Source organism: Salmo salar, chromosome 15 (genome assembly GCF_965601325.2).
Source record: "Salmo salar chromosome 15, fSalSal1, whole genome shotgun sequence".
NCBI lineage: Eukaryota > Metazoa > Chordata > Actinopteri > Salmoniformes > Salmonidae > Salmo > Salmo salar.
The window spans coordinates 17,659,103-17,680,000 of NC_138305.1; the positions used below are offsets into that span (position 1 = coordinate 17,659,103).

The following is a 20,898-nucleotide window of genomic DNA, read 5'->3' on the forward strand; positions in this document are numbered from 1 at the left end:
CTGTGCCATGCCAGGGGATGGTCTGGTTAATATAGCACTGTGCCATGCCAGGGGATGGTCTGGTTAATATAGCACTTTGTCATGCCAGTGGATGGTCTGGTTAATATAGCACTGTGCCATGGGATGGTCTGGTTAATATAGCACTGTGCCAGGGGATGGTCTGGTTAATATAACACTGTGCCATGCCTGGGGATGGTCTGGTTAATATAGCACTGTGCCAGGGGATGGTCTGGTTAATATAACACTGTGCCATGCCAGGGGATGGTCTGGTTAATATAGCACTGTGCCATGCCAGGGGATGGTCTGGTTTATATAGCACTGTGCCAGGGGATGGTCTGGTTAATATAGCACTGTGCCATGCCCGGGGATGGTCTGGTTAATATAGCACTGTGCCAGTGGATGGTCTGGTTAATGTAGCACTGTGCCAGGGGATGGTCTGGTTAATATAGCACTGTGCCAGGGGATGGTCTGGTTAATATAACACTGTGCCATGCCTGGGGATGGTCTGGTTAATATATCGCTGTGCCATGCCAGGGGATGGTCTGGTTAATATAGCACTGTGCCATGCCAGGGGATGGTCTGGTTAATATAGCACTGTACCAAGGGATGGTCTGGTTAATATAGTACTGTGCCAGGGAATGGTCTGGTTAATATAGCACTGTGCCAGGGGATGGTCTGGTTAATATAGTACTGTGCCAGGGAATGGTCTGGTTAATATAGCACTGTGCCAGGGAATGGTCTGGTTAATATAGCACTGTGCCAGGGGATGGTCTGGTTAATATAGCACTGTGCCAGTGGATGGTCTGGTTAATATAGCACTGTGCCAGGGGATGGTCTGGTTAATAAAGCACTGTGCCATGCCAGGGGATGGTCTGGTTAATATAGCACTGTGCCATGCCAGGGGATGGTCTGGTTAATATAGCACTGTGCCATGCCAGGGGATGGTCTGGTTAATATAGCACTGTGCCATGCCAGGGGATGGTCTGGTTAATATAGCACTGTGTCATGCCAGGGGAAGGTCTGGTTAATATAGCACTGTGCCATGCCAGGGGATGGTCTGGTTAATATAGCACTGTGCCATGCCAGGGGATGGTCTGGTTAATATAGCACTGTGCCATGCCAGGGGATGGTCTGGTTAATATAGCACTGTGCCATGCCAGGGGATGGTCTGGTTAATGTAGCACTGTGCCATGCCAGGGGATGGTCTGGTTAATATAGCACTGTGCCATGCCAGGGGATGGTCTGGTTAATATAGCACTGTGCCATGCCAGGGGATGGTCTGGTTAATATAGCACTGTGCCATGCCAGGGGATGGTCTGGTTAATATAGCACTGTGCCATGCCAGTGGATGGTCTGGTTAATATAGCACTGTGCCATGGGATGGTCTGGTTAATAAAGCACTGTGCCATGCCAGGGGATGGTCTGGTTAATATAGCACTGTGCCATGCCAGGGGAAGGTCTGGTTAATATAGCACTGTGCCATGCCAGGGGATGGTCTGGTTAATATAGCACTGTGCCATGCCAGGGGATGGTCTGGTTAATATAGCACTGTGCCATGCCAGGGGATGGTCTGGTTAATATAGCACTGTGCCAGTGGATGGTCTGGTTAATATAGCACTGTGCCAGGGGATGGTCTGGTTAATATAGCACTGTGCCAGGGGATGGTCTGGTTAATATAACACTGTGCCATGCCAGGGGATACTCTGGTTAATATAGCACTGTGCCAGGGGATGGTCTGGTTAATATAGCACTGTGCCAGGGGATGGTCTGGTTAATATAGCACTGTGCCATGCCAGGGGATACTCTGGTTAATATAGCACTGTGCCAGGGGATGGTCTGGTTAATATAGCACTGTGCCATGCCAGGGGATGGTCTGGTTAATATAGCACTGTGCCAGGGGATGGTCTGGTTAATATAACACTGTGCCAGGGGATGGTCTGGTTAATATAACACTGTGCCAGGGGATGGTCTGGTTAATATAGCATTGTGCCATGCCTGGGGATGGTCTGGTTAGTATAGCACTGTGCCATGCCAGGGGATGGTCTGGTTAATATAGCACTGTGCCAGGGGATGGTCTGGTTAATATAGCACGGTGTCATGCCAGGTGATGGTCTGGTTAATATAGCACTGTGTCAGTGGATGGTCTGGTTAATATAGCACTGTGCCAGTGGATGGTCTGGTTAATATAGGACTGTGTCATGGAATGGTCTGGTTAATATAGCACTGTGCCATGCCAGGGGATGGTCTTGTTAATATAGCACTGTGCCATGCCAGGGGATGGTCTGGTTAATATAGCACTGTGTCATGCCAGGGGATGGTCTGGTTAATATAGCACTGTGCCATGCCAGGGGATGGTCTGGTTAATATAGCACTGTGCCAGGGGATGGTCTGGTTAATATAGCACTGTCATGCCAGGGGATGGTCTGGTTAATATAGCACTGTGCCAGTGGATGGTCTGGTTAATATAGCACTGTGCCAGTGGATGGTCTGGTTAATATAGCACTGTGCCAGTGGATGGTCTGGTTAATATAGCACTGTGCCAGTGGATGGTCTGGTTAATATAGCACTGTGCCAGGGGATGGTCTGGTTAATATAGCACTGTGCCAGGGGATGGTCTGGTTAATATAGCACTGTGCCATGCCAGGGGATGGTCTGGTTAATATAGCACTGTGCCATGCCAGGGGATGGTCTGGTTAATATAGCACTGTGCCAGTGGATGGTCTGGTTAATATAGCACTGTGCCATGCCAGGGGATGGTCTGGTTAATATAGCACTGTGCCATGCCAGGGGATGGTCTGGTTAATATAGCACTGTGTCATGCCAGGGGATGGTCTGGTTAATATAGCACTGTGCCATGCCAGGGGATGGTCTGGTTAATATAGCACTGTGCCAGGGGATGGTCTGGTTAATATAGCACTGTCATGCCAGGGGATGGTCTGGTTAATATAGCACTGTGCCAGTGGATGGTCTGGTTAATATAGCACTGTGCCAGTGGATGGTCTGGTTAATATAGCACTGTGCCAGTGGATGGTCTGGTTAATATAGCACTGTGCCAGTGGATGGTCTGGTTAATATAGCACTGTGCCAGGGGATGGTCTGGTTAATATAGCACTGTGCCAGGGGATGGTCTGGTTAATATAGCACTGTGCCATGCCAGGGGATGGTCTGGTTAATATAGCACTGTGCCATGCCAGGGGATGGTCTGGTTAATATAGCACTGTGCCAGTGGATGGTCTGGTTAATATAGCACTGTGCCATGCCAGGGGATGGTCTGGTTAATATAGCACTGTGCCATGCCAGGGGATGGTCTGGTTAATATAGCACTGTGCCATGCCAGGGGATGGTCTGGTTAATATAGCACTGTGCCATGCCAGGGGATGGTCTGGTTAATATAGCACTGTGCCATGCCAGGGGATGGTCTGGTTAATATAGCACTTTGTCATGCCAGTGGATGGTCTGGTTAATATAGCACTGTGCCATGGGATGGTCTGGTTAATATAGCACTGTGCCAGGGGATGGTCTGGTTAATATAACACTGTGCCATGCCTGGGGATGGTCTGGTTAATATAGCACTGTGCCAGGGGATGGTCTGGTTAATATAACACTGTGCCATGCCTGGGGATGGTCTGGTTAATATATCACTGTGCCATGCCAGGGGATGGTCTGGTTAATATAGCACTGTGCCATGCCAGGGGATGGTCTGGTTTATATAGCACTGTGCCAGGGGATGGTCTGGTTAATATAGCACTGTGCCATGCCCGGGGATGGTCTGGTTAATATAGCACTGTGCCAGTGGATGGTCTGGTTAATGTAGCACTGTGCCAGGGGATGGTCTGGTTAATATAGCACTGTGCCAGGGGATGGTCTGGTTAATATAACACTGTGCCATGCCTGGGGATGGTCTGGTTAATATATCGCTGTGCCATGCCAGGGGATGGTCTGGTTAATATAGCACTGTGCCATGCCAGGGGATGGTCTGGTTAATATAGCACTGTACCAAGGGATGGTCTGGTTAATATAGTACTGTGCCAGGGAATGGTCTGGTTAATATAGCACTGTGCCAGGGGATGGTCTGGTTAATATAGTACTGTGCCAGGGAATGGTCTGGTTAATATAGCACTGTGCCAGGGAATGGTCTGGTTAATATAGCACTGTGCCAGGGGATGGTCTGGTTAATATAGCACTGTGCCAGTGGATGGTCTGGTTAATATAGCACTGTGCCAGGGGATGGTCTGGTTAATAAAGCACTGTGCCATGCCAGGGGATGGTCTGGTTAATATAGCACTGTGCCATGCCAGGGGATGGTCTGGTTAATATAGCACTGTGCCATGCCAGGGGATGGTCTGGTTAATATAGCACTGTGCCATGCCAGGGGATGGTCTGGTTAATATAGCACTGTGTCATGCCAGGGGAAGGTCTGGTTAATATAGCACTGTGCCATGCCAGGGGATGGTCTGGTTAATATAGCACTGTGCCATGCCAGGGGATGGTCTGGTTAATATAGCACTGTGCCATGCCAGGGGATGGTCTGGTTAATATAGCACTGTGCCATGCCAGGGGATGGTCTGGTTAATGTAGCACTGTGCCATGCCAGGGGATGGTCTGGTTAATATAGCACTGTGCCATGCCAGGGGATGGTCTGGTTAATATAGCACTGTGCCATGCCAGGGGATGGTCTGGTTAATATAGCACTGTGCCATGCCAGGGGATGGTCTGGTTAATATAGCACTGTGCCATGCCAGTGGATGGTCTGGTTAATATAGCACTGTGCCATGGGATGGTCTGGTTAATAAAGCACTGTGCCATGCCAGGGGATGGTCTGGTTAATATAGCACTGTGCCATGCCAGGGGATGGTCTGGTTAATATAGCACTGTGCCAGTGGATGGTCTGGTTAATATAGCACTGTGCCAGGGGATGGTCTGGTTAATATAGCACTGTGCCAGGGGATGGTCTGGTTAATATAACACTGTGCCATGCCTGGGGATGGTCTGGTTAATATATCGCTGTGCCATGCCAGAGGATGGTCTGGTTAATATAGCACTGTGCCATGCCAGGGGATGGTCTGGTTAATATAGCACTGTGCCAGGGGATGGTCTGGTTAATATAGCACTGTGCCAGGGAATGGTCTGGTTAATATAGCACTGTGCCAGGGGATGGTCTGGTTAATATAGCACTGTGCCATGCCAGGGGATGGTCTGGTTAATATAGCACTGTGCCATGCCAGGGGATGGTCTGGTTAATATAGCACTGTGCCAGGGGATGGTCTGGTTAATATAGCTCTGTGCCATGCCAGGGGATGGTCTGGTTAATATAGCACTGTGACATGCCAGGGGATGGTCTGGTTAATATAACACTGTGCCATGCCAGGGGATGGTCTGGTTAATATAGCACTGTGCCAGGGGATACTCTAGTTAATATAGCACTGTGCCAGGGGATGGTCTGGTTAATATAGCACTGTGCCATGCCAGGGGATGGTCTGGTTAATATAGCACTGTGCCAGGGGATGGTCTGGTTAATATAGCACTGTGCCAGGGGATGGTCTGGTTAATATAACACTGTGCCAGGGGATGGTCTGGTTAATATAACACTGTGCCAGGGGATGGTCTGGTTAATATAGCATTGTGCCATGCCTGGGGATGGTCTGGTTAATATAGCACTGTGCCATGCCAGGGGATGGTCTGGTTAATATAGCACTGTGCCATGCCAGGGGATGGTCTGGTTAATATAGCACTGTGCCATGCCATGTAATGGTCTGGTTAATATAGCACTGTGCCATGCCAGGGGTTGGTCTGGTTAATATAGCACTGTGCCAGAGGATGGTCTGGTTAATATAGCACTGTGCCAGGGGATGGTCTGGTTAATATAGCACTGTGCCATGCCAGGGGATGGTCTGGTTAATATAGCACTGTGCCATGCCAGGGGATAGTCTGGTTAATATAGCACTGTGCCATGCCAGGGGATGGTCTGGTTAATATAGCACTGTGCCAGGGGATGGTCTGGTTAATATAGCTCTGTGCCATGCCAGGGGATGGTCTGGTTAATATAGCACTGTGCCAGGGGATGGTCTGGTTAATATAGCACTGTGCCAGGGGATGGTCTGGTTAATATAGCACTGTGCCAGGGGATGGTCTGGTTAATATAGCACTGTGCCAGGGGATGGTCTGGTTAATATAGCACTGTGCCAGGGGGATGGTCTGGTTAATATAGCACTGTGCCATGCCAGGGGATGGTCTGGTTAATATAGCACTGTGCCATGCCAGGGGATGGTCTGGTTAATATAGCACTGTGCCATGCCAGGGGATGGTCTGGTTAATATAGCACTGTGCCATGCCAGGGGATGGTCTGGTTAATATAGCACTGTGCCAGTGGATGTTCTGGTTAATATTGGACTGTGTCATGCCATGGGATGGTCTGGTTAATATAGCACTGTGCCAATGGATGGTCTGGTTAATATAGGACTGTGTCATGCCATGGGATGGTCTGGTTAATATAGCACTGTGTCATGCCAGGGGATGGTCTGGTTAATATAGCACTTTGTCATGCCAGGGGATGGTCTGGTTAATATAGCACTGTGCCAGGGGATGGTCTGGTTAATATAGCACTGTGCCAGGGGATGGTCTGGTTAATATAGCACTGTGCCATGCCAGGGGATGGTCTGGTTAATATAGCACTGTGCCAGTGGATGGTCTGGTTAATATAGCACTGTGCTAGTGGATTGTCTGGTTAATATAGCACTGTGCCAGGGGATGGTCTGGTTAATATAGCACTGTGCCATGCCAGGGGATGGTCTGGTTAATATAGCACTGTGCCATGCCAGGGGATGGTCTGGTTAATATAGCACTGTGCCATGCCAGGGGATGGTCTGGTTAATATAGCACTGTGCCATGCCAGGGGATGGTCTGGTTAATATAGCACTGTGCCAGTGGATGGTCTGGTTAATATAGCACTGTGCCAGTGGATGGTCTGGTTAATATAGCACTGTGCCATGCCAGGGGATGGTCTGGTTAATATAGCACTGTGCCATGCCAGGGGATGGTCTGGTTAATATAGCACTGTGCCATGCCAGGGGATGGTCTGGTTAATATAGCACTGTGCCATGCCAGGGGATGGTCTGGTTAATATAGCACTGTGCCATGCCAGGGGATGGTCTGGTTAATATAGCACTGTGCCATGCCAGGGGATGGTCTGGTTAATATAGCACTGTGCCATGCCAGGGGATGGTCTGGTTAATATAGCACTGTGCCATGCCAGGGGATGGTCTGGTTAATATAGCACTGTGCCATGCCAGGGGATGGCCTGGTTAATATAGCACTGTGCCATGCCAGGGGATGGTCTGGTTAATATAGCACTGTGCCATGCCAGGGGATGGTCTGGTTAATATAGCACTGTGCCATGCCCGGGGATGGTCTGGTTAATATAGCACTGTGCCATGCCCGGGGATGGTCTGGTTGATATAGCACTGTGCCAGTGGATGGTCTGGTTAATATAGCACTGTGCCAGGGGATGGTCTGGTTAATATAGCACTGTGCCAGGGGATGGTCTGGTTAATATAACACTGTGCCATGCCTGGGGATGGTCTGGTTAATATATCGCTGTGCCATGCCAGGGGATGGTCTGGTTAATATAGCACTGTGCCATGCCAGGGGATGGTCTGGTTAATATAGCACTGTGCCAGGGAATGGTCTGGTTAATATAGCACTGTGCCATGCCAGGGGATGGTCTGGTTAATATAGCACTGTGTCATGCCAGGGGATGGTCTGGTTAATATAGCACTTTGTCATGCCAGGGGATGGTCTGGTTAATATAGCACTGTGCCAGGGGATGGTCTGGTTAATATAGCACTGTGCCAGGGAATGGTCTGGTTAATATAGCACTGTGCCAGGGGATGGTCTGGTTAATATAGCACTGTGCCAGGGGATGGTCTGGTTAATATAGCACTGTGTCATGCCAGGGGATGGTCTGGTTAATATAGCACTGTGTCATGCCAGGGGATGGTCTGGTTAATGTTTCACTGTGCCAGGGGATGGTCTGGTTAATATAGCACTGTCATGCCAGGGGATGGTCTGGTTAATATAGCACTGTGCCAGTGGATGGTCTGGTTAATATAGCACTGTGCCAGGGGATGGTCTGGTTAATATAGCACTGTGCCAGGGAATGGTCTGGTTAATATAGCACTGTGCCATGCCAGGGGATGGTCTGGTTAATATAGCACTGTGTCATGCCAGGGGATGGTCTGGTTAATATAGCACTGTGCCAGGGGATGGTCTGGTTAATATAGCACTGTGCCAGGGGATGGTCTGGTTAATATAGCACTGTGTCATGCCAGGGGATGGTCTGGTTAATATAGCACTGTGCCAGGGGATGGTCTGGTTAATATAGCACTGTGTCATGCCAGGGGATGGTCTGGTTAATATAGCACTGTGTCATGCCAGGGGATGGTCTGGTTAATATAGCACTGTGCCAGGGGATGGTCTGGTTAATATAGCACTGTGCCATGCCAGGGGATGGTCTGGTTAATATAGCTCTGTGCCATGCCAGGGGATGGTCTGGTTAATATAACACTGTGTCATGCCAGGGGATGGTCTGGTTAATATAGCACTGTGCCAGGGGATGGTCTGGTTAATATAGCACTGTGCCAGGGGATGGTCTGGTTAATATAGCACTGTGCCAGGGGATGGTCTGGTTAATATAGCACTGTGCCAGGGGATGGTCTGGTTAATATAGCACTGTGCCATGCCAGGGGATGGTCTGGTTAATATAGCACTGTGCCAGGGAATGGTCTGGTTAATATAGCACTGTGCCATGCCAGGGGATGGTCTGGTCAATATAGCACTGTGCCATGCCAGGGGATGGTCTGGTTAATATAGCACTGTGCCATGCCAGGGGATGGTCTGGTTAATATAGCACTGTGCCATGCCAGGGGATGGTCTGGTCAATATAGCACTGTGCCATGCCAGGGGATGGTCTGGTTAATATAGCACTGTGCCATGCCAGGGGATGGTCTGGTTAATATAGCACTGTGCCATGCCAGGGGATGGTCTGGTTAATATAGCACTGTGCCAGGGGATGGTCTGGTTAATATAGCACTGTGCCATGCCAGGGGATGGTCTGGTTAATATAGCACTGTGCCAGGGGATGGTCTGGTTAATATAGCTCTGTGCCATGCCAGGGGATGGTCTGGTTAATATAGCACTGTGACATGCCAGGGGATGGTCTGGTTAATATAGCACTGTGCCATGCCAGGGGATGGTCTGGTTAATATAGCACTGTGCCAGGGGATGGTCTGGTTAATATAGCACTGTGCCATGCCAGGGGATGGTCTGGTTAATATAGCACTGTGTCATTCCAGGGGATGGTCTGGTTAATATAGCACTGTGTCATTCCAGGGGATGGTCTGGTTAATATAGCACTGTGCCATGCCAGGGGATGGTCTGGTTAATATAGCACTGTGCCATGCCAGGGGATACTCTGGTTAATATAGCACTGTGCCAGGGGATGGTCTGGTTAATATAGCACTGTGCCAGGGGATGGTCTGGTTAATATAGCACTGTGCCATGCCAGGGGATGGTCTGGTTAATATAGCACTGTGCCATGCCAGGGGATGGTCTGGTTAATATAGCATTGTGCCATGCCTGGGGATGGTCTGGTTAATATAGCACTGTGCCAGGGGATGGTCTGGTTAATATAACACTGTGCCAGGGGATGGTCTGGTTAATATAGCACTGTGCCAGGGGATGGTCTGGTTAATATAACACTGTGCCAGGGGATGGTCTGGTTAATATAACACTGTGCCAGGGGATGGTCTGGTTAATATAGCACTGTGCCATGCCAGGGGATGGTCTGGTTAATATTGCACTGTGCCATGCCAGGGGATGGTCTGGTTAATATAGCATTGTGCCATGCCTGGGGATGGTCTGGTTAATATAGCACTGTGCCATGCCAGGGGATGGTCTGGTTAATATAGCACTGTGCCATGCCAGGGGATGGTCTGGTTAATATAGCACTGTGCCATGCCAGGGGTTGGTCTGGTTAATATAGCACTGTGCCATGCCAGGGGATGGTCTGATTAATATAGCACTGTGCCATGCCAGGGGTTGGTCTGGTTAATATAGCACTGTGCCAGTGGATGGTCTGGTTAATATAGCTCTGTGCCATTCCAGGGGATGGTCTGGTTAATATAGCACTGTGCCATGCCAGGGGATGGTCTGGTTAATATAGCACTGTGCCATGCCAGGGGATGGTCTGGTTAATATAGCACTGTGCCAGGGGATGGTCTGGTTAATATAGCACTGTGCCAGGGGATGGTCTGGTTAATATAGCACTGTGCCATGCCAGGGGATGGTCTGGTTAATATAGCACTGTGCCATGCCAGGGGATGGTCTGATTAATATAGCACTGTGCCATGCCAGGGGTTGGTCTGGTTAATATAGCACTGTGCCAGTGGATGGTCTGGTTAATATAGCACTGTGCCAGGGGATGGTCTGGTTAATATAGCTCTGTGCCATTCCAGGGGATGGTCTGGTTAATATAGCACTGTGCCATGCAAGGGGATGGTCTGGTTAATATAGCTCTGTGCCATGCCAGGGGATGGTCTGGTTAATATAGCTCTGTGCCATGCCAGGGGATGGTCTGGTTAATATAGCACTGTGCCATGCCAGGGGATGGTCTGGTTAATATAGCACTGTGCCATGCCAGGGGATGGTCTGGTTAATATAGCACTGTGCCATGCCAGGGGATAGTCTGGTTAATATAGCACTGTGCCATGCCAGGGGATGGTCTGGTTAATATAGCACTGTGCCATGCCAGGGGATGGTCTGGTTAATATAGCTCTGTGCCATGCCAGGGGATGGTCTGGTTAATATAGCACTGTGCCAGGGGATGGTCTGGTTAATATAGCACTGTGTCATGCCAGGGGATGGTCTGGTTAATATAGCACTGTGCCAGGGGATGGTCTGGTTAATATAGCACTGTGCCAGGGGATGGTCTGGTTAATATAGCACTGTGTCATGCCAGGGGATGGTCTGGTTAATATAGCACTGTGCCAGGGGATGGTCTGGTTAATATAGCACTGTGTCATGCCAGGGGATGGTCTGGTTAATATAGCACTGTGCCATGCCAGGGGATGGTCTGGTTAATATAGCACTGTGCCATGCCAGGGGATGGTCTGGTTAATATAGCTCTGTGCCATGCCAGGGGATGGTCTGGTTAATATAACACTGTGTCATGCCAGGGGATGGTCTGGTTAATATAGCACTGTGCCAGGGGATGGTCTGGTTAATATAACACTGTGCCATGCCAGGGGATGGTCTGGTTAATATAACACTGTGCCTTGCCAGGGGATTGTCTGGTTAATATTGCACTGTGCCATGCCAGGGGATGGTCTGGTTAATATAGCACTGTGCCAGGGGATGGTCTGGTTAATATAACACTGTGCCAGGGGATGGTCTGGTTAATATAGCACTGTGTCATGCCAGGGGATGGTCTGGTTAATAAAGCACTGTGCCAGGGGATGGTCTGGTTAATATAGCACTGTGCCTTGCCAGGGGATGGTCTGGTTAATATAGCACTGTGCCATGGGATGGTCTGGTTAATATAGCACTGTGTCATGCCAGGGGATGGTCTGGTTAATATAGCACTGTGCCATGCCAGGGGATGGTCTGGTTAATATAGCACTGTGCCAGTGGATGGTCTGGTTAATATAGCACTCTGCCAGGGGATGGTCTGGTTAATATAGCACTGTGCCATGCCAGGGGATGGTCTGGTTAATATAGCACTGTGCCAGTGGATGGTCTGGTTAATATAGCACTCTGCCAGGGGATGGTCTGGTTAATATAGCACTGTGCCATGCCAGGGGATGGTCTGGTTAATATAGCACTGTGCCATGCCAGGGGATGGTCTGGTTAATATAGCACTGTGTCATGCCAGGGGATGGTCTGGTTAATATAGCACTGTGCCAGTGGATGGTCTGGTTAATATAGCACTGTGCCAGGGGATGGTCTGGTTAATATAGCACTGTGCCAGGGGATGGTCTGGTTAATATAGCACTGTCATGCCAGGGGATTTTCTGGTTAATATAGCACTGTGCCAGTGGATGGTCTGGTTAATATAGCACTGTGCCAGTGGATTTTCTGGTTAATACAGCACTGTGCCAGGGGATGGTCTGGTTAATATAGCACTGTGCCAGGGGATGGTCTGGTTAATATAGCACTGTGCCATGCCAGGGGATGGTCTGGTTAATATAGCACTGTGCCAGGGGATGGTCTGGTTAATATAGCACTGTGCCAGGGGATGGTCTGGTTAATATAGCACTGTCATGCCAGGGGATGGTCTGGTTAATATAGCACTGTGCCAGTGGATGGTCTGGTTAATATAGCACTGTGCCAGTGGATTTTCTGGTTAATATAGCACTGTGCCAGGGGATGGTCTGGTTAATATAGCACTGTGCCATGCCAGGGGATGGTCTGGTTAATATAGCACTGTGCCATGCCAGGGGATGGTCTGGTTAATATAGCACTGTGCCATGCCAGGGGATGGTCTGGTTAATATAGCACTGTGCCATGCCCGGGGATGGTCTGGTTAATATAGCACTGTGCCATGCCAGGGGATGGTCTGGTTAATATAGCACTGTGCCATGCCAGGAGATGGTCTGGTTAATATAGCACTGTGCCATGCCAGGGGATGGTCTGGTTAATATAGCACTGTGCCATGCCAGGGGATGGTCTGGTTAATATAGCACTGTGCCATGCCAGGGGATGGTCTGGTTAATATAGCACTGTGCCATGCCAGGGGATGGTCTGGTTAATATAGCACTGTGCCATGCCAGGGGATGGTCTGGTTAATATAGCACTGTGCCAGGGGATGGTCTGGTTAATATAGCACTGTGCCATGCCAGGGGATGGTCTGGTTAATATAGCACTGTGCCATGCCAGGGGATGGTCTGGTTAATATAGCACTGTGCCATGCCAGGGGATGGTCTGGTTAATATAGCACTGTGCCATGCCAGGGGATGGTCTGGTTAATATAGCACTGTGCCAGAGGATGGTCTGGTTAATATAGCACTGTGTCATGCCAGGGGATGGTCTGGTTAATATAGCACTGTGCCAGGGGATGGTCTGGTTAATATAGCACTGTGTCATGCCAGGGGATGGTCTGGTTAATATAGCACTGTGCCATGCCAGGGGATGGTCTGGTTAATATAGCACTGTGCCAGGGGATGGTCTGGTTAATATAGCTCTGTGCCATTCCAGGGGATGGTCTGGTTAATATAGCACTGTGCCATGCAAGGGGATGGTCTGGTTAATATAGCTCTGTGCCATGCCAGGGGATGGTCTGGTTAATATAGCTCTGTGCCATGCCAGGGGATGGTCTGGTTAATATAGCACTGTGCCATGCCAGGGGATGGTCTGGTTAATATAGCACTGTGCCATGCCAGGGGATGGTCTGGTTAATATAGCACTGTGCCATGCCAGGGGATAGTCTGGTTAATATAGCACTGTGCCATGCCAGGGGATGGTCTGGTTAATATAGCACTGTGCCATGCCAGGGGATGGTCTGGTTAATATAGCTCTGTGCCATGCCAGGGGATGGTCTGGTTAATATAGCACTGTGCCAGGGGATGGTCTGGTTAATATAGCACTGTGTCATGCCAGGGGATGGTCTGGTTAATATAGCACTGTGTCATGCCAGGGGATGGTCTGGTTAATATAGCACTGTGCCAGGGGATGGTCTGGTTAATATAGCACTGTGTCATGCCAGGGGATGGTCTGGTTAATATAGCACTGTGTCATGCCAGGGGATGGTCTGGTTAATATAGCACTGTGCCAGGGGATGGTCTGGTTAATATAGCACTGTGCCATGCCAGGGGATGGTCTGGTTAATATAGCACTGTGCCATGCCAGGGGATGGTCTGGTTAATATAGCTCTGTGCCATGCCAGGGGATGGTCTGGTTAATATAACACTGTGTCATGCCAGGGGATGGTCTGGTTAATATAGCACTGTGCCAGGGGATGGTCTGGTTAATATAACACTGTGCCATGCCAGGGGATGGTCTGGTTAATATAACACTGTGCCTTGCCAGGGGATTGTCTGGTTAATATTGCACTGTGCCATGCCAGGGGATGGTCTGGTTAATATAGCACTGTGCCAGGGGATGGTCTGGTTAATATAACACTGTGCCAGGGGATGGTCTGGTTAATATAGCACTGTGGTATGCCAGGGGATGGTCTGGTTAATAAAGCACTGTGCCAGGGGATGGTCTGGTTAATATAGCACTGTGCCTTGCCAGGGGATGGTCTGGTTAATATAGCACTGTGCCATGGGATGGTCTGGTTAATATAGCACTGTGCCAGGGGATGGTCTGGTTAATATAGCACTGTGCCATGCCAGGGGATGGTCTGGTTAATATAGCACTGTGCCATGCCAGGGGATGGTCTGGTTAATATAGCACTGTGCCAGGGGATGGTCTGGTTAATATAGCACTGTGCCATGCCAGGGGATGGTCTGGTTAATATAGCACTGTGCCATGCCAGGGGATGGTCTGGTTAATATAGCACTGTGCCAGGGGATGGTCTGGTTAATATAGCACTGTGCCAGGGGATGGTCTGGTTAATATAGCACTGTGCCATGCCAGGGGATGGTCTGGTTAATATAGCACTGTGCCATGCCAGGGGATGGTCTGATTAATATAGCACTGTGCCATGCCAGGGGTTGGTCTGGTTAATATAGCACTGTGCCAGTGGATGGTCTGGTTAATATAGCACTGTGCCAGGGGATGGTCTGGTTAATATAGCTCTGTGCCATTCCAGGGGATGGTCTGGTTAATATAGCACTGTGCCATGCAAGGGGATGGTCTGGTTAATATAGCTCTGTGCCATGCCAGGGGATGGTCTGGTTAATATAGCTCTGTGCCATGCCAGGGGATGGTCTGGTTAATATAGCACTGTGCCATGCCAGGGGATGGTCTGGTTAATATAGCACTGTGCCATGCCAGGGGATGGTCTGGTTAATATAGCACTGTGCCATGCCAGGGGATAGTCTGGTTAATATAGCACTGTGCCATGCCAGGGGATGGTCTGGTTAATATAGCACTGTGCCATGCCAGGGGATGGTCTGGTTAATATAGCTCTGTGCCATGCCAGGGGATGGTCTGGTTAATATAGCACTGTGTCATGCCAGGGGATGGTCTGGTTAATATAGCACTGTGCCAGGGGATGGTCTGGTTAATATAGCACTGTGCCAGGGGATGGTCTGGTTAATATAGCACTGTGTCATGCCAGGGGATGGTCTGGTTAATATAGCACTGTGCCAGGGGATGGTCTGGTTAATATAGCACTGTGTCATGCCAGGGGATGGTCTGGTTAATATAGCACTGTGCCATGCCAGGGGATGGTCTGGTTAATATAGCACTGTGCCATGCCAGGGGATGGTCTGGTTAATATAGCTCTGTGCCATGCCAGGGGATGGTCTGGTTAATATAACACTGTGTCATGCCAGGGGATGGTCTGGTTAATATAGCACTGTGCCAGGGGATGGTCTGGTTAATATAACACTGTGCCATGCCAGGGGATGGTCTGGTTAATATAACACTGTGCCTTGCCAGGGGATTGTCTGGTTAATATTGCACTGTGCCATGCCAGGGGATGGTCTGGTTAATATAGCACTGTGCCAGGGGATGGTCTGGTTAATATAACACTGTGCCAGGGGATGGTCTGGTTAATATAGCACTGTGGTATGCCAGGGGATGGTCTGGTTAATAAAGCACTGTGCCAGGGGATGGTCTGGTTAATATAGCACTGTGCCTTGCCAGGGGATGGTCTGGTTAATATAGCACTGTGCCATGGGATGGTCTGGTTAATATAGCACTGTGTCATGCCAGGGGATGGTCTGGTTAATATAGCACTGTGCCATGCCAGGGGATGGTCTGGTTAATATAGCACTGTGCCAGTGGATGGTCTGGTTAATATAGCACTCTGCCAGGGGATGGTCTGGTTAATATAGCACTGTGCCATGCCAGGGGATGGTCTGGTTAATATAGCACTGTGCCAGTGGATGGTCTGGTTAATATAGCACTCTGCCAGGGGATGGTCTGGTTAATATAGCACTGTGCCATGCCAGGGGATGGTCTGGTTAATATAGCACTGTGCCATGCCAGGGGATGGTCTGGTTAATATAGCACTGTGTCATGCCAGGGGATGGTTTGGTTAATATAGCACCATGCCAGGGGATGGTCTGGTTAATATAGCACTGTGCCAGTGGATGGTCTGGTTAATATAGCACTGTGCCAGGGGATGGTCTGGTTAATATAGCACTGTGCCAGGGGATGGTCTGGTTAATATAGCACTGTCATGCCAGGGGATTTTCTGGTTAATATAGCACTGTGCCAGTGGATGGTCTGGTTAATATAGCACTGTGCCAGTGGATTTTCTGGTTAATACAGCACTGTGCCAGGGGATGGTCTGGTTAATATAGCACTGTGCCAGGGGATGGTCTGGTTAATATATCACTGTGCCATGCCAGGGGATGGTCTGGTTAATATAGCACTGTGCCATGCCAGGGGATGGTCTGGTTAATATAGCACTGTGCCAGGGGATGGTCTGGTTAATATAGCACTGTGCCAGGGGATGGTCTGGTTAATATAGCACTGTGCCAGTGGATGGTCTGGTTAATATAGCACTGTGCCAGTGGATTTTCTGGTTAATATAGCACTGTGCCAGGGGATGGTCTGGTTAATATAGCACTGTGCCATGCCAGGGGATGGTCTGGTTAATATAGCACTGTGCCATGCCAGGGGATGGTCTGGTTAATATAGCACTGTGCCATGCCAGGGGATGGTCTGGTTAATATAGCACTGTGCCATGCCAGGGGATGGTCTGGTTAATATAGCACTGTGCCATGCCAGGGGATGGTCTGGTTAATATAGCACTGTGCCATGCCAGGAGATGGTCTGGTTAATATAGCACTGTGCCATGCCAGGGGATGGTCTGGTTAATATAGCACTGTGCCATGCCAGGGGATGGTCTGGTTAATATAGCACTGTGCCATGCCAGGGGATGGTCTGGTTAATATAGCACTGTGCCATGCCAGGGGATGGTCTGGTTAATATAGCACTGTGCCATGCCAGGGGATGGTCTGGTTAATATAGCACTGTGCCAGGGGATGGTCTGGTTAATATAGCACTGTGCCATGCCAGGGGATGGTCTGGTTAATATAGCACTGTGCCATGCCAGTGGATGGTCTGGTTAATATAGCACTGTGCCATGCCAGGGGATGGTCTGGTTAATATAGCACTGTGCCATGCCAGGGGATGGTCTGGTTAATATAGCACTGTGCCAGAGGATGGTCTGGTTAATATAGCACTGTGTCATGCCAGGGGATGGTCTGGTTAATATAGCACTGTGCCATGCCAGGGGATGGTCTGGTTAATATAGCACTGTGCCATGCCAGGGGATGGTCTGGTTAATATAGCACTGTGCCATGCCAGGGGATGGTCTGGTTAATATAGCACTGTGCCATGCCAGGGGATGGTCTGGTTAATATAGCACTGTGGTATACCAGGGGATGGTCTGGTTAATAAAGCACTGTGTCATGCCAGGGGATGGTCTGGTTAATATAGCACTGTGCCAGTATATGGTCTGGTTAATATAGCACTCTGCCAGGGGATGGTCTGGTTAATATAGCACTGTGCCATGCCAGGGGATGGTCTGGTTAATATAGCACTGTGTCATGCCAGGGGATGGTCTGGTTAATATAGCACTGTGCCAGTATATGGTCTGGTTAATATAGCACTCTGCCAGGGGATGGTCTGGTTAATATAGCACTGTGCCATGCCAGGGGATGGTCTGGTTAATATAGCACTGTGCCAGGGGATGGTCTGGTTAATATAGCACTGTGCCAGGGGATGGTCTGGTTAATATAGCACTGTCATGCCAGGGGATGGTCTGGTTAATATAGCACTGTGCCAGGGGATGGTCTGGTTAATATAGCACTGTGCCAGGGGATGGTCTGGTTAATATAGCACTGTGCCATGCCAGGGGATGGTCTGGTTAATATAGCACTGTGTCATGCCAGGGGAAGGTCTGGTTAATATAGCACTGTGCCATGCCAGGGGATGGTCTGGTTAATATAGCACTGTGCCATGCCAGGGGATGGTCTGGTTAATATAGCACTGTGCCATGCCAGGGGATGGTCTGGTTAATATAGCACTGTGCCATGCCAGGGGATGGTCTGGTTAATATAGCACTGTGCCATGCCAGGGGATGGTCTGGTTAATATAGCACTGTGCCATGCCAGGGGATGGTCTGGTTAATATAGCACTGTGCCATGCCAGGGGATGGTCTGGTTAATATAGCACTGTGCCATGCCAGGGGATGGTCTGGTAAATATAGCACTGTGCCATGCCATGGGATGGTCTGGGTAATATAGCACTGTGCCATGCCAGGGGATGGTCTGGTTAATATAGCACTGTGCCATGCCAGGGGATGGTCTGGTTAATATAGCACTGTGCCATGCCAGGGGATGGTCTGGTTAATATATCACTGTGTCATGCCAGGGGATGGTCCGGTTAATATAGCACTGTGCCAGGGGAAGGTCTGGTTAATATAGCACTGTGCCAGGGGATGGTCTGGTTAATATAGCACTGTGCCATGCCAGGGGATGGTCTGGTTAATATAGCACTGTGCCATGCCAGGGGATGGTCTGGTTAATATAGCACTGTGTCATGCCAGGGGATGGTCTGGTTAATATATCACTGTGCCAGGGGATGGTCTGGTTAATATAGCACTGTTTCATTCCAGGGGATGGTCTGGTTAATATAGCACTGTGCCAGGGGATGGTCTGGTTAATATAACACTGTGCCAGGGGATGGTCTGGTTAATATAGCACTGTGTCATTCCAGGGGATGGTCTGGTTAACATAGCACTGTGCCAGGGGATGGTCTGGTTAATATAGCACTGTGCCAGGGGATGGTCTGGTTAATATAGCACTGTGCCAGGGGATGGTCTGGTTAATATAGCACTGTGCCAGGGGATGATCAGGTTAATATAGCACTGTGTCATGCCAGGGGATGGTCTGGTTAATATAGCACTGTGTCATGCCAGGGGATGGTCTGGTTAATATATCACTGTGTCATGCCAGGGGATGGTCCGGTTAATATAGCACTGTGTCATGCCAGGGGATTGTCTGGTTAATATAGCACTTTGTCATGCCAGGGGATGGTCTGGTTAATGTAGCACTGTGCCATGCCAGGGGATGGTCTGGTTAATATAGCACTGTGCCATGCCAGGGGACATAGTGTTGTAGAGGGTAGTATCCTGTATATGTCCTGGTGACATAGTGTTGTGGAGGGTAGTATCATGTATATGTCCTGGTGACATAGCGTTGTGGCGGGTACTATCCTGTATATGTCCTGGTGACATAGTGTTGTGGAGTGTACTATCCTGTATATGTCCTGGTGACATAGTGTTGTGGAGGGTAGTATCCTGTATATGTCCTGGTGACATAGTGAAGGTTATGTTGTGGAGGGTAGTATCCTGTATATGTCCTGGTGACATAGTGTTGTGGAGGGTAGTATCCCGTATATGTCCTGGTTACATAGTGTTGTGGAGGGTAGTATCCTGTATATGTGCTGGTGACATAGTGAAGGTTATGTTGTGGAGGGTAGTATCCTGTATATGTCCTGGTGACATAGTGTTGTGGAGGGTAGTGTCCTGTATATGTCCTGGTGACATAGTGTTGTGGAGGGTGGTATCCTGTATATGTCCTGGTGACATAGTGTTGTGGAGGGTAGTATCCTGTATATGTCCTGGTGACATAGTGTTGTGGAGGGTAGTATCCTGTATATGTCCTGGTGACATAGTGTTGTAGAGGGTAGTAAGTATCCTGTATATGTCCCTGACAAAAAAAATCCAAGTTTGTCTAACTCTAAATCTATATTTTTTTAACAACATGCTGAAAAATGCAGGAGGTCATCTGATCATGGTCTCTTTCTGTGTCTCTTTCTGTGTCTCTTTCTGTGTCTCTTTCTGTGTCTCTTTCTGTGTCTCTTTCTGTGTCTCTTTCTGTGTCTCTTTCTGTCTCTCTTTCTGTCTCTCTTTCTGTGTCTCCCTGTGTCACTCTGTGTCTCTCTGTGTCTCTCTGTGTCTCTCTCTGTCTGTCTCTCATCTCTCTTTCTCGCGCTCATCTCTCTCTCAGACCATCTCTATAGTGTACATCTTCACAGCGATGGTTGGCGTGGAGACGTGGTATGAACCAATCTGGTGGAACTTCCACTACCGAGACCTCTTCACTTTCATGATCCTCGGTGAGCTCCCGTTGGTCAGATTACTGCTGTCTGAGCTGGGATTGGACAGTTTCTTGCACCGTGCAGTGTGATTGGTTCTGATGTTATGTAAATTGATGTTGTGTTCTGATTGGTTGTCCGTGGTGTCACCACCAGGTTGTTCGTTCACAGTGACCCTTCCCATGAGCCTCTACAACGTCTTCAAGTAAGTTACAGCTCTTAGCTTACTAACTGTTACCTTCACAGCCTCAACATGTAAACAGTTGTTACTTTAGGTACATTAACTGTTACTTTGTTTTATAGTATCTTCCAACTCTTGGCTTAGTGTTTTGCTCTAATACATTTCACTTTAGTAAACTCCGTTCTCCTTCAGACTCAACATGTCAAGTTGGTTTAGCTACGGTGCGTTAACCTAGCAACCTAATTTAGCTCTCACTTGGATCCCTCGTCAGCTGTTAGTTTAGTTTACTAGGATCCCTGTTAGCTGTTAGTTTAGTTTACTAGGATCCCCCGTTAGCTGTTAGTTTAGTTTACTAGGATCCCAGTTAGCTGTTAGTTTAGTTTACTAGGATCCCTGTTAGCTGTTAGTTTAGTTTACTAGGATCCCCCGTTAGCTGTTAG

At 49.2% G+C, this 20,898-nt stretch overlaps 1 protein-coding gene across 3 annotated transcripts in view; it reads left to right on the forward strand.

The window, feature by feature from the left end:
* Window positions 1-20,898, forward strand: part of selenoi (selenoprotein I) — a 100,877-nt gene that overhangs the window by 67,294 nt on the left and 12,685 nt on the right. For all 3 annotated transcript variants that reach the window (XM_045695485.1, XM_045695483.1, XM_045695484.1), the window contains 2 exons: window positions 20,190-20,298; window positions 20,434-20,482. In XM_045695485.1, the coding sequence (XP_045551441.1) occupies window positions 20,190-20,298; window positions 20,434-20,482 (158 nt within the window). The remainder of the gene's footprint in view (window positions 1-20,189; window positions 20,299-20,433; window positions 20,483-20,898) is intronic.